This window comes from Crinia signifera, chromosome 4, assembly GCF_055691185.1.
Source record: "Crinia signifera chromosome 4, ASM5569118v1, whole genome shotgun sequence".
NCBI classification, from domain to species: domain Eukaryota; kingdom Metazoa; phylum Chordata; class Amphibia; order Anura; family Myobatrachidae; genus Crinia; species Crinia signifera.
The window spans coordinates 182,306,289-182,320,731 of NC_139220.1; the positions used below are offsets into that span (position 1 = coordinate 182,306,289).

Genomic DNA, 14,443 nt, shown 5'->3' on the forward strand with positions numbered 1-14,443 from the left:
CCCACCCCCCTTAGTATTACACATTTTGCATCCAAAAGGATCAGATGTTTTGTTGTGGTGTTACTTGGTGCTGCTTTTAGTAAATCATGCATGGTTCTAGTGTTTTTGCCAGTTAGGATGGTGCTAAATGGACACTTTACAAATACTAAGAAAACAGTCTTTTCAGGTCCTAAAACTTGCATTAAGCTGTAACTACACCATCTCATGTTCCTGCTTATTAGTATAAGATGTGATGGCTGTATGGTGTTTGGTTCCAGGAAGGCTCGCAGTGTTTTCTCTGTAAATAAGTATTGCACCTGGATTCATTCTTCCTGAGGCTAGCGCCTTTATGATTTCTGTGCACTCTCCTCTCTTGCTGGAAGGGTTAAACCCGGTCATGCCTAATGTGATGTTCACAGCAACGTGTTGCAGCTACATAATGTTAGGCAGCCATTAGTGAATGTGTACAATTAGGACAATTAATGAGAAAGTCATGCTCATGGCATGTCTGTTAGCTCAAGTAATATTAGACTGATATAATGGCAGCTGTCTATGACTGTAATCATTGCTTTTTTACTCATTAGCACATTCTTGTGCTTGGTGATGCTGCCAGGGCGTGCTGGGTCTTATAGTTCCGATACAACTGGCAGTGCAGTTCGCCCCCCTCTGTGGTGTATATAGTAGTACTTGCAGCCCTAGATCCAGGTTAACATTTCTGTCTCCCTGTAGTCTGGTGTGAGACATTGCATTTTCTCAGCTTGTTCGGTCACAGCAGATTATGCATAGTACAGATGTTCTACCTTCTGTATAATTTTAAAGGCTGTCTTCAAAAGTAAGCATTCTGACCCCAGCAAACGTTTCTAGTGTTTTGTGGCTAGTAAAGAGTATTCCTTCAGATTGTGATGAAAGTGATGTTACTAATTTCTCCGCAGCCATACGTGGGTTAACGTCAGCTAGTGGCCATTTGATTATTAGCCTGTCATGGACTAGGCAGGATGTAAGCTGTTTCTGTTCAGCACTGTTGTAAACTGATTTATACTTCCTGCTCTCATGTCTTTCTGATGTGTCCAGGGGAAATCACAGCTCATTTCTCTATGTGCAGGGCATCTGTTACCAGGAGGACATTTGGGCATGGCGGGATTGCTGTGCACACATGGTACGCATGTGCTGCTCTCATAAAGTCCATCTGGGCTATGGCCATTAGCCAACATCAGTTCTATCTGGATAGGAAGCAAAGTAAGGTAAGCCACTTATGGTTTATAATAAAGCTGATTAGGGTTTTACGGTGCCCACCGTGGCAAAGTAAAAAGGTCAAATTTACATCAATCTTCTGTCGGACAACCCATTAATATTCAATCAGTATAATTCCAATGGGTTAGCCCAGTCATGCATTCTTTACCTGTTTCCTTTCATATGCTGGACTCTAGAGGACCCTATTTCTGAAGTAATCTGTCCAGCTTAATGGCATGTCTATTTTACCAGTCATTATTTTAATAGACCAGATTATTATTATTATTATTATTATTATTTGACACAAGCAGAGCCGTCAATAACATGATGTAAACCAAATGCTATTCAGCATATAAAAACCCCGTCCGTACATTCGTTCAGCATGACCTATATGTATTTTCTCATAACAAAACGAAAATGCTGGCTGCTATAGCTGCCATTCACAGCAAAACTATTTCAGTTATGTGAAGATGCCACTTAAGCTGCTTATGTTAGGCATTTCCAGGCACAGGAACAAAGTGGCCTCATCTTTATTTCACAGGAATTGGAATGAAATGTAAGCACATGCTTTTATATCTATTGCATACCTCCCAACTTTGTGGAGGGAGGAGAGACGCTGGTGCGACCTAAAATTTTGGAGGCGTAGTCTATGCTCGCGACAGTCCCGTGAGGCCATGCCCCCCAGTTTTGACACTGTAAGGGCATGAATAGAGGCTGTGCGCATGCACACAGTCTCTATTCACGGCTGACATGCGGGGACAGCTGGGAGGCATGCTATTGGCCTGATTCAGAGCTGAACGGATGGCTGTGAATTTGCACAGCGGGCGATTATCGGTACACCGTGCACGTAAATGGTTCTCAGTACACATGTACGAGGCCTTCCTGCATTGAAGTCCTGCAGCATTTTCTAAATGTCACAGACTGATTGACAGGAATTTGACGTGTGGGGTGGAAACCGGTCGTTTAGTGCAAGTGACGTGGAAATCGCTAGGCGTGCCTGAGTATATTAGGGGAGTGTGTGTGATGTCCGCACCAGGCTGGATATGCCTTTATCCATGGCAACGCAGAGTCAGTCTTGGGTTATACAGCACCTGCGATGAGTTGTGGCCAGTGTCAAATTCATAAGATGCTGAGCCTGTTACCATGGGTTTTGTTCATTTTTGTACGGCTGCGAATGAATGCGTAGCTGTACTCATCCAAGCGCTCAGGGTGCACAGTGATTCGCAAGGCGGGATTTCACTCTTAACTGAATGCTGGCCGCTGCAAAATCACAGTCAGTTCAGATCTGAATCAGGCCCTATGTCTTCTAGCTCTAGATTATAGATAGAGGCTCAGAATGATCAGATTTTTACTATCTGGCCATATGCAAGGTCTTCACTGTCACAAGATGGTGACCGCAATCGTTTGATTTTTCTAAGATGAGACACTCTTGTTACAGTAGGTGTGTCATATCACAATGGCCACAATGTACCCTTATACACACTCTTGTAAGAGTTATTAGTCTCTGCTGCAGGACATACTTTGTCATTTCTGGTGAACCATGCGGTGGTATAACATCTGGATGGCTAGAATGTATGTAATGGATTATACTGCATTTTACACTCATTATTTGGATGTCAATAGTGTCCTATGGGGTTTTTGCGAGCTGTGACAGTGAGCACTGCTGACTGCTTGCTGTCACAGTTCGCAGGGTTAGTTTTCAACTGACCCACTGCACACGCAGCAAAAACTGAGCGAGGGGGAAACAGTGTTTGCGGCCACTAAAACAGAGAGTCTCAAGGCTAAATATAGTGGGCTCCCTGCATTAGCCTCGAGCCTCGCTGTTTGGGGGAATCCTTGCCGTCATGTGACAGCGAGGATTCCCCTGTAACGTAAAATAGGGTGAGCGGCTGTCGCGGGGGTTTAGCGGCGAGGATCGCTTGTTTTCGGCCATCTCTGCCATTTAACCCCTTCGCCAGCCGCATTGAATACGTCCCTATGTCTTAACTGTTTTCCTGTAGTAGATATTGTAGCTTGTATAATAAGGAATAATATTGTTTGTGTAGTTAGTTAGACAACCCTAATCCAAAAACCATGTGAAAAGAGCTGGTGAATAATATCTTAGGTATACTGTATGTGTATACCTAAGATTTTACATTTTTTCAATTGCAAAGTTCGGAGCTTCCCTTGCAGGCATTTCTTTGAAACTAGTGTATGTGAAGAGAAGAGGCGTCAAAAAGATGTAATATTAGTCCAGTATTGAGCAATCAATCACATGGACAGCATGTGGGTGTACAACTAATGACAAAGCAATGTCAGAACTACATCAATCAGTAAAATCTTACATTTACTGTACTTCCTCATTTTTTAGCAAGTCATCTCACGAACCCACATCATCTGTCTGTCCAATCGGCTGTCTAAAATCACTCCAATCTCTATTAACGTCCTCCGTCTACTGTAACTGGTACGACTGAAGAGGAATATTTTTGCTGAAAACTAATTTTTCTTGTCTGGATCTTTTGAAGATACCGGTCTGCTTTGAGCTGTTTAGGTTATCTATAATGCAGTCATTTAAGAGAGAAAATACAACAATGCTGTTCTGTTTCTAAACCAACAGTCCAAAATACACGCTGCTAGAAGTCTGAGTGAGATCGCCATAGATTTAACAGAGACCGGAACATTAAAGACTTCAAAACTTGCAAATATGGGAAGCAAAGGGAAAATCATCAGTGGGAGCAGTGGCAGCTTATTGTCATCAGGTAAGACTGTGAATGCTTGCTGTTATCTTGGGAGCTGCTGGAGAGTACTCATGTGGTCCTTCTGTGGCTGGGAACTCTACATTACCACTGTGACACAGACAAAAGCCTTTTTACAATGATTTAATAAATATATAGTCTTTTGGTTCTTCATGGTACTGCTGACTGGTTCTTAAGAAGTTTTTATAGTTGTTCATGAGCATTGGGGAAGATCAAGTTCATGAGCCCTTATTTTACTTGCCAAGATTACAGACCAATCGCATCTGTGTCTGTGTAATTTAAAATAGTTTGTTTTATTAATTTGTTTCAGTGTGTTACCTGGAATTTAAGTGTGAGATTCGATTGCAATCCATCAGTGTAATCTTGTATTGTTGTATATCAAAGGTTCAGGACAATGTTGCAGAGTGTATACATTGGAAGTACTTTACTTATTCTCCTCCTTCCACATAATTCTGCATTTACTATAGAGTACATCAAAATAAAGTGGGATAAAATATGTCAATGTAGATAAATTGTTATCAAGGGCATATGTATGTAAACAAGGAGGGATAAAATACCAACCAATCAGCTTCTGCCTTTAAAATGTACAAGCTATATTTGAAAACTGACAAGTTACAAGCTGATTGGTTGGTGTGTTAACTCACAATTTTATCTCTGCGAGCTTTGAAAAATACCCCCCTAATTTGTTACCTCTGATTATTGCTAATAGTGTGCTGACTCAGGAAATAATATATGTGTATTTGCTGAAGATAATTCAAACAATTGCTACATTAAGTCCATTAGATGGCCACCATCTAGGGCAGGGGTGGACAATTATTTCAGCTGGGGGCCAGTTAATACTTCCAGCAGATATTTGAGGGCTGCACTCCAGAAATAGAGGGTGTGGTCACTCATCATGCAACACAATAGTTGGACCCTTTTAATTGCCCTTTACATTAGAAATTCCACAGACCTGCCCCCATTAGTAATGCCACACATGCCCCTCACATTTCCTCACACCAGCTCCTCCTTAGTTATTCCATACACCTGCCCCCATTAGTAATGACACACACCTACCCCTCTTTAGATATTCCAAACATCTGTGCACTGATTGCAGTCACAGCGACTCGCCCATCTGCTGCGGCTGCAGGGGGCGGGCAGCTCGGTGCTGCTGTATGTGTCCTTAGGCGGCTGTGCATGTGGCGTAGTCCTGCGGCCTTTCACACATGCGCCGGACCTCCCCTGGTGCCTGCTGTAACAGGCTGAGCGTCAGCTACACAGGACTACGCTGTGCGCGCACACAGTCGCCATTGGACACGCATACAGCAGCGGAGGGCCAGTGAGGAGCTGTTCGCGGGTCGCATGTGGCCCACCCCTGATCTAGGGTAAATATCTGTGGAGAGTTGAAAGCTGCAGGTGTCTAGTATTTAATGGTGTTTTCTGTTACGTGGATTTTTTTTCTCTGTAGTCTAAACCTTTATATAGAAATCAAGGGTGTAGAGTTCTTTGTTTTGAAAGTCTGTTGCCATTTATCTGGTACACTAGACATTTCCACCTATTGTTATAAAGGGCATTGCCATTGTAAATACACATATATTCTTTGCCACCATCAAGCTGAAATCTGTGATACAATTGTATAAATAGGAATTTTCTGTCAGAAATGACTTGTGCATATATCTGTCAACTCGGACATTTGTATGTAACACAGATGTTTCCCTTCCTGCTATACACGTGTGAAAGACGTGTTGCATCCAGATTGCCCAGTAACCTAACAATAACCGGAGTTTGTGTAGTTTGTTGTAAATACAGTAGTACTATGCCTGGTTTTATCCATTTATTGTGACATATATTTTAAAATATCACTATATTATTATTATTTTGAAGTTATAAAGTGTTTGCTTTTTCACAATATAGCATCTTTCACACTAGACACTTTATAAAATTTTATATATAGTCTTATAGCCACTGTTAAAAGTTCTGAAGCAGTTCTAATTCTAGTTAAACAATCTGAGATTTAAATACAGTTATTTGACCAGTGGCGCTGTGTACCAGACTGTCCCCCTATCTGCTCAGACAGAAACCAATGGAAGTCCCCAGGGAATATGTTCAATTTTCTCCTTTTAATGCTTGTAATTGGAAATGGAGAGTATGCATCTCTGTCAGTGAGGAGAACTCATTGAGATAGATGTGAGCGCGTGTGCATCCTGTGATGAGCTCCCTTGGGTCCCCAGAATGAGAGAGTTTATTGTCTGGTCTGGTTTGTTGGAATATCCTATCATGTCTACTTCAGGGTTATTTTTTCAGCTTGGATCCCTATTTAAGGGCACTTTTTTTTAAGTTACTGTAAGTTCACACCTGTTATTTGAATGTATTTTTTATGCTACCGTATTGTGTTAGAAATTGATCTTGCTTTATGTACCTGCCACACCAGGTATTTCAATTACAGTGTATTTGATTTGTTCACTATTCGGTTTAGATTCTCTTGTGTCTCAGATTTCTCAAGACAATTCTGTCTTGGCAGTGGGACATGTGAAAGCACCAGTTATTAGACAATTCTGCAATAAATATTATGTGACTTCAAGCATGGAGAGTGATTAAATTGGAGAGAAATAAAGCATTTACCAATCCGCTCCTGTCATTTTTCAAATGTAGCTTGTAAAATGTAAGGTAGAAGCTGATTGGCTAGTACTTTATATTTCACCATTATATCACTTTCCGAGCACTGATAATGCCCCTTTTACATAGCAAATAATGTAAACTCTCCCCCCCCCCCCCCCCCCCCCTCTTCTTGTGAAGGATAGAAATAGGAAAATTATTCACTGAACACCTGAGATTTCTGACCACTTTGGGCAGTATTCAATGAGAAAAGTTCTCCGTGTTTTGTGGAGAATTTGTGCTTTGTTCGCCTTGGACGGAGCATTTTGCTCTCCAAAAGCGAGCAACCCTATTCAATGTGAAATATTCTCCGTCTTTCTAAGTGATTTTCTCCGTGTCTCTCCGTGTAGCAATTCTCCATCTTTTGATGGGGAGCTGGAATGTGAACTTTTAAACTAAAAGGGTTTTTTTTAATTTTGGTGTAAAAAAATCAGGTTTTTTTTTCTGTGAAGGGGCATGTTATTTTTATTCATATAAGCACATGAACATATACTTAATAAAAAAAAAAAATTTAATTTTTTTTTTTTTTTTACACAGTGCAGCCAGCAGGGGGCGCCGGAGCACTCGAGCCGCTCATTAGATATTCATATATTCACTGCACCCGATTGTTAATATGCACGATCGGGTGCAGTGAATACTGGGTCCCCCGCTGGCTATAGGGGGGGGCAGCCTGTGCTGCCTGGGTCCCGGAGAGCCCCCCTCTCCACCACATTCCTCTGGAGCAGCCAGGGAGACTTTAATCTCTCTGGCTGCTTCCGTCCCCCGGCTCCCTGAAAGCTCCCTGCCGCGGACGCTCGTCCGCTGCAGGGGTTAAGACTCGCCTCGAGTGGCGGCGAGCATCATCCACATTGAATAGTGGGTAAAGTGCCGTGACGGAGAATCTCCAAACATGGAGAATCTCCGCAAAAACACGGAGAGTGCATGGAGAGCGAAATAAAACGCTCTCCATGCACGGAGAACTTTCTCATTGAATACTGCCCAGAGTGTCTGTGACTCTGCCATGGGGGGATGGTGTAGAGGCTGCTGTGTTTTGTACACATGATAACTCAACTACATTCTGCACTGTCCTTGTGTTGAGTGTTGAATTCTGTTTCTTTGATTAGGCAATTATTAAATGTACAAAAATAAACATCAGCCTCACAAACTGATGACATTAAATCACAAGTAATGTTTTCCTCATCTCATGGAGATAATCTCAACAATGTTGTGTCTCCACTCAATTTGTCCAAACCTCAACTGGTGACAGAGTACTAATGAATAAATAGCTCATTCTGGCACTGGTTTCAGTTGTGGCACTTGTGTATCTGCCAGTGATGATAGGATGGTGTGGATTTAGCAGATGTCTGGAGAACTTGGCAGAAGACCAGTTGATCTAGAAGGTTACAGACCAGTGGGAACTTGCTGTTATTTTTATTTTTGCTCTAAACTTTATATATCGTAATATCTGTCCTTTTCTAGAAATGTATAACTTTTTGAGGTTACCAGCTGTATATGGTACAAAGTAAGTTCACATTCCTCAATACCAAGGGCATGTATCACACTGTATCATATTGTACTTATCTTGTCTGTAACTGTTATGTGGTGCTACTGACTATCCTAATATTTTTGGAATTAAGTTATATTTGGGTAGAGATTTTTTTTTTTTCAGTTTTCCTTCCATAAGCAAAAAAGTTGTGGTAAGGAAATATTTTTTTCTCTGAGCTGCACACCGAATACAGATTGCTATAATTGTTTAGCAAAAAGATTCCCTGATTAGAACCAGAAGTGGTACCAGTGTTACTAATTGCAGCAAGGCAAGTGAGGGCAGGTGGAGAGAAAGTGAACAGGCTGATCCTATTGCTTGTGGCTCTTACATGTTGCAACGTGACTTCCTTGCAGTTAATATGAGGTATGCAGAAGTACCTTTTCCCTACATTGTTTCAAAGGGCAAAAATTCACAAATTTTCATAATTCTAACATGCTTTGTGGTTACTCTGAAGGCCTTAAAATCCATATTTCTGAACAAGTAAGTGCAGGCATCTGGGTGTACACCTGGCATTATCTGTAATGTTCCAGTCGCATTTCTATGTTATAATGTTTTAACTGTAAATCCAACAATATTACAGTATGATATAGCGTGTGTGTGTGTGTGTATGTGTATATGTGTGTGTGTATATGTGTGTGTGTGTGTGTGTGTATATACCCATTCAAGTGGGTAGTTTGCACTTTATAAACCATGACTGCTATTTAATGCTCAGTCTTCTAACTAAAACATTATAATTTGAAGATTGAGTGGCAGGGTATTACTAGTTGTCTTAAGTGTATTAGCAAGTCTTCATTAATAAAGGAGCAGTGTTGAACATGCCATAGATTGATAGCCAGATGTTCACTGTTATTCAAAACTGAAGCAAGCAAATGATCATGCAAGGAGAATCCTGTCGGCTACGCCGTGTCCCCTGTTGCTCACACATGGGGAACTGTAGGTCTCACAATGAATGCTCCAGATGTATAGCCTGTTGTCAGCTGGTTACAGTGAAATCATTTGTTTTGTTGACAGGTTCCCAGGAGTCCGACAGCTCACAGTCTGCCAAGAAAGACATGCTGGCAGCACTGAAATCCAGGCAGGAAGCCCTGGAGGAGACACTACGCCAGCGGCTGGAAGAGCTAAAGAAACTTTGTCTACGTGAAGCGGTAAAGAGCAGGCATCACCTCCTTTGTGTGTATGTGTGTGTGTCATGGGTAGTGCAGGAATGTATGCACAAGACGGGAACATTCAGACAGTGGCCAGATCTTGTTTGTTATCCTGTATTATGCACATATTGGGTTAATTGTAGAATGTTGTTCCTTGTTCGAGCATAATGATCTTTTGTGATGGTTTTACCTAAACAGATAATGACTGTAGCAAAATCAAATACCTATCCGCAATTTCAGGGTGTGATTCTATCAATCTAAAGCTGGCCATACACAAGCAGTTTTATCTTCAGATCTGGCTGGTTGGAACAAAAACATGGTTATGGATGAGAGCAAATGACAGTTGACCATTTGCTTGGAAATGCTGGAAAACTGACAAACTGTTACTCATCCATAACCATGTTTTTGTTCCAACCAGGCAGATCTGAAGATAAATCTTACTAGTGTATGGACACCTTAACTGTAAACTAATGGGGCCTACACACATAGCGATTGTTAGCCATTTTCTAAGTGATCTGACTAGATTGCTTAGAAAATTATCCTTCATTGCTGTTTGTATAGGGGCCATAGCGATAGCTGTGCGAGGCCCCACGCAGCGCTATCGCCGGTAGAATGATAACACTGGCGGTGACAGCTCGCACAGCACTACACATTACGGTGTGTGTGTGTGTGTAAGCTGGGAAGCGCTGTGAGCGGAGCGATCTAGCATTGCTCAGATCGCTCAGCACACTCGCTATATGTGTATGGCCCCATAAGGGTTTTGCTATTCTAAAAACCACTTTAGGAATGCAATTTATTTTAGTATCTATAAATATTAGGGTTGGGTGCCCCTCCTCCATTATACAGTTTGTGTGACTTTAACTGCCTACAACCTCCTCATTTCCTCACATAAGATCACTGGCGCAAGGTGTATTAGAGGAGCTTTTAGCTTGCTTCCTGTAACAATGATTGGAAAAATACAGCTGATTGCCATGGGACTAGATTGTGTGAGTGTGCAGTGCTATTAAGAGTGGTGCTGACCTGAAAAAGGCCTCAGATATGGGGAGAGCTGGTGAGTCTCACACCTAATTACTTTGTGTGCAAAACTTGCTCTCAACCAGCCTTTCCTTGCTAATATATCAGCAATCACACTCATTTCCTATGAGCTTACTTTTGTAGCAAGACCTAAGTGTGGGAGGAAAGCAAAGCATAGGCAACTGATGAATAACAAAACCTTGAGGAAATGAATTGTATTACCTGCACAAATATTGTAACCAATTAATTCTGCTCTGAAAAATGGCACAACATACTGATACTTGGAAAGCGGGTTTCAGAGTTACATTGGAGAGAGAACATGTCATTTATATTATTGTGTATAGGTCTTATCTGTCCATGTGTGTAAAGAACTTGGCTGGCTACAAACAGAAGACTAGAGTCCCGCACACAGAAGGTGACTTGTGCTCAGCACACATCGCTGGCTATATCGCCCTTGAGCACACCTAGTGATGGGTGTATGTGTGATCTGTACTAGCCCAGTGTTTAATATGCACATGCAGGTGATCTTGATTGCATGTGCTTAATATCTGGCGATGGCAACGCGCATCGCTATGGGGTATACACTTAGAGCGACCCATGCTTAATTTGTAAGCGATCTAGACAGATTGCTTGGCTATTATCGCCACATGTGTATGTCCCTTGAGTGACCTTATCATGTTGATGATCACATATGTATCACATAGAGGGAATGGCAGAAATATGGCAGCTGGTTTCCAACTCCAGTACCCTTTACTTTCTGAATAAGAGCCTGGCTCAGGGGTAGGTGCTTCTGTGAATTTATGCTAATGCTACAGCTCGCTATAATCTGCTGCAGTGCACAAGCAGTTGCACCATCTATCAGACATTGGCCATCCCATCAGACATTAGAGATACCCCACGGTTGCCCACAATGTCAGCTATACATGACAAGTGGTGGTAGTGGATCTGCATCTTCTAGTCCACTCACTAACACGTCCGCAGATAAAAATCGTGGCCCAGTCACTGCCCAAGAACACCTACCATAATTTCATTGATCTTCATGCACTTCCAGTCTGTGTCCACTGGCTGTAACCTTCAGGACCTATGTGTAGTGTATCTTGGACATATAAGCAGATATAAAACATAGGGTGTTTGAGCTTGATTATATTAAATGTGTCCACCTCTAAATCAGGCTCCACTTGTGTGAGTTATGTGTCATGCATTTGCATAGAAGCCTGACACTATAGAGCACGGGTGTTAAACACAAGGCCTGCGGGCCAAATCCGGCCCGCCAGACCTCGTCATGTGGCCCGCGCAGCCGCCGCCACCCACCCCCGCCTGGCGCCGATTACATTACTGCGGGAAGCCATCACAATGTGAGTGTCACATCACATTCAGTGACACTCACATGACGACTCGAGACTGAGAGACGTGAGGAAGCCAGGTGACACAGTCACTCTGCTGCGGCGCTCGCTGGGAGGAGGAGAGAGGCAGGACAGTGGAAACAGACTTGTTAGTGTCACTGTGTGACGTGCCCGACTCCTCCCTGGCTCCTCCTGCGGGCAGCGGCTACGGCACTGCCATGTGTGACACACGGCCGCCTGACATCAGTGCAAGTGACACTGTGACGTGCATGCTGCTGCGGCTGCCTGTCGGACTTGGACGCCGGCCCGGCAGTGAGCTGCCTGTGGTGGCGCTCTGCGCAGCAGTGGCATCAGTTGGTTCAGTACATTTACTGTAAGTTCGGCAGTGGGGTGGGCACAGTTGTGTTGTCTCTTGTTGTCCAGACCAGTCTGTCCAGTCCAGAGTCCGTGGCCGGGCAGGCAGAGAGCCAGGCCAGCAGCACACAGCCGCAGCCTGAGCCCACAAATCTGCAGTGCGGCTGCCTGTGTCCAGGGTCATTATCATTATCTGTCCCACTGTCACCACCGGTCCAGAACTCTAGCGAGAGTCCTGCGAACCCAGAGGCCCAGGTCACCTGCTGGGCGATCTGACTTCACGTCACTGTGCCCTGTCCCAGGCCCCCAGCCAATCTCCCTGCTAGTTATTACTTACATTATTACAAAAAAACAGTAATAATTGAATGCAGTGACAATAATTTATGATAATAAAGAGTGGACACATAGTCCTACAGATACAACCGGCCCTTTAAGGGTGACCAAACTGCTGATGCGGCCCCCGATGAATTTGAGTTTGACACCCCTGCTATAGAGGTATACATGGAACATATAACAATATGTAAATTCACAGCGTCTGGGAAAAAGCCATTAATTAAAGAAAATATGTAAGGTTGCTTGTGATCACAATAGGGGTTAAACCATGCGTAGCTGGAACAAAAGCAATATATGTTACTCAAGTTAATTCAGTTTATTAAAAAGATAGTGCAAATATTAATTGATTTTAATCTAAACAAGATAAATGATTTTAATCTTAAAGTCCTCGGACGCCCCTCTTTGCTTGTCAGTTTTTGAGTGTCTCATACATGGAACGGGATGCGGTCATTTGGTCTACTGCATTATGGTCGACAGTCATTAGGTCGAATCCATTAGGTCGACATGCTAAAAGGTCGACATGACTCTAGGTCGACATGGGAAAAGGTCGACATGATTCTAGTTCGAAAGGTCATTAGTTCGACAGGTCATTAGTTCGACAAGGTCATTAGTTCGACATTGTCTATGTCGACATTCACAAGGTCGACATGGAGTTTTTCACTGTTTTTTGAGCCAACATGTGCCGACAGGCGGTATTTCATGCCCTACCATCCACTAGGGCGTGGTGGGAGAATAAAATAGTGTGCCGAGCGTAGCGAGGCACCGTGCCCGACGCATAGCGAGCGATGCGAGGGGATGCAGTGCACTTTAAACTGTGTCCATGTCGACTGTGTTGACATTCAGGTAAAAAAACAGTGAAAAACCCCATGTCGACCTTGTGAATGTCGACATAGACAATGTCGAACTAATGACCTTGTCGAACTAATGACCTGTCGAACTAATGACCTTTCGACCTAGAATCATGTCGACCTAGAATCATGTCGACCTTTTAGCATGTCGACCTAATGGATTCGACCTAATGACTTTCGACCATAATGCAATAGACCAAATGATCCCAACCCCATGGAACATATGACTGATCAAGAAGGTAACTGTTGACACTATTTTTTATTTGAATAATGGAATGCATGAGTCTTAGGGGGTTATTCTAATTCACTCCTTCTGACAAATTCCTTCTTAGATGGACAAAACCATGTGCACTGCAGGTGGGGCAGATGTTACTCGTGCAGAGAGAGTTAGATTTGGGTCGGGTTTTACTTCAAAGTGAGATCTATATTGCAGTGTAAAAATAAAGCAGCCAGTATTTACCCTTCACAGAAACAAAATAACTAACCCAAATCGAATTATCTCTGCACATGTTACATCTGCCCCCCTGCAGTGCACATGGTTTTGTCCATCTAAGAAGGAATTTGTCAGAAGGAGTGAACCAAAATAACCTCCTTAGTTTGTTTTTTCTATCCGTTGTGTAATCCATATTATAACAAAGTTGATCCAGGTCATTTGGCATTCTCTATGACCTTAAACTACCATCTGTTAGCATAGTATGAGATTGTATTAAATGTTTATTATTTTGTTTGCAGGAACTTACAGGCAAACTGCCAAGAGAATATCCATTAGATCCGGGAGAGGAGCCGCCTACTGTTCGACGGCGGATCGGAACAGCATATAAACTGGATGAACAGAAACTGCATGTAAAAGGAGAGGTGAGAAAATGAGTGGAACATGGCAACAACTACACAAATGTCATTACAGAATACAAATGTCCTCTGGGCCTAATACATCTACTTGCATAGCCATGGGCGTAACCCCTCTCCCATGAAGTGTGATAGAAATATGCTGATGCAGCTGCTTGAAATTCGGCATGAAAGCCGTGAATGGGAGAGCAGGGAGGAAGTGCATAGTACTGTGACCTGAAGGGTATTGTTCACATCCAGAGCAAGGCATTGGAATACAGCTATTTGACTGTAATACAATTTGGAGCATTGATGCGATGTGTGGGAGAGATTTGGTCTCCTGGGCTTTTATTACCATTTCATTTTTATTTCCCCCCCCACACATATTTGGGCTTGTACAGGCCACTGTCTTATTATGGTGTGTGCATGCCTTGTCGCTAGGGCTAACTTTCTTAAGTAAGCCACCACTTTGCATGTT

General features: G+C 42.8%; 1 protein-coding gene across 5 annotated transcripts in view; it reads left to right on the top strand.

The window, feature by feature from the left end:
- FRMD4A (FERM domain containing 4A) overlaps positions 1 to 14,443 on the top strand; it is a 432,053-nt gene that overhangs the window by 392,615 nt on the left and 24,995 nt on the right. For all 5 annotated transcript variants that reach the window (XM_083183113.1, XM_083183112.1, XM_083183111.1 and 2 more), the window contains exons 13-16: positions 1,082 to 1,220; positions 3,806 to 3,947; positions 9,115 to 9,248; positions 13,873 to 13,995. In XM_083183113.1, coding sequence (XP_083039239.1) covers positions 1,082 to 1,220; positions 3,806 to 3,947; positions 9,115 to 9,248; positions 13,873 to 13,995 — 538 coding nt within the window. The remainder of the gene's footprint in view (positions 1 to 1,081; positions 1,221 to 3,805; positions 3,948 to 9,114; positions 9,249 to 13,872; positions 13,996 to 14,443) is intronic.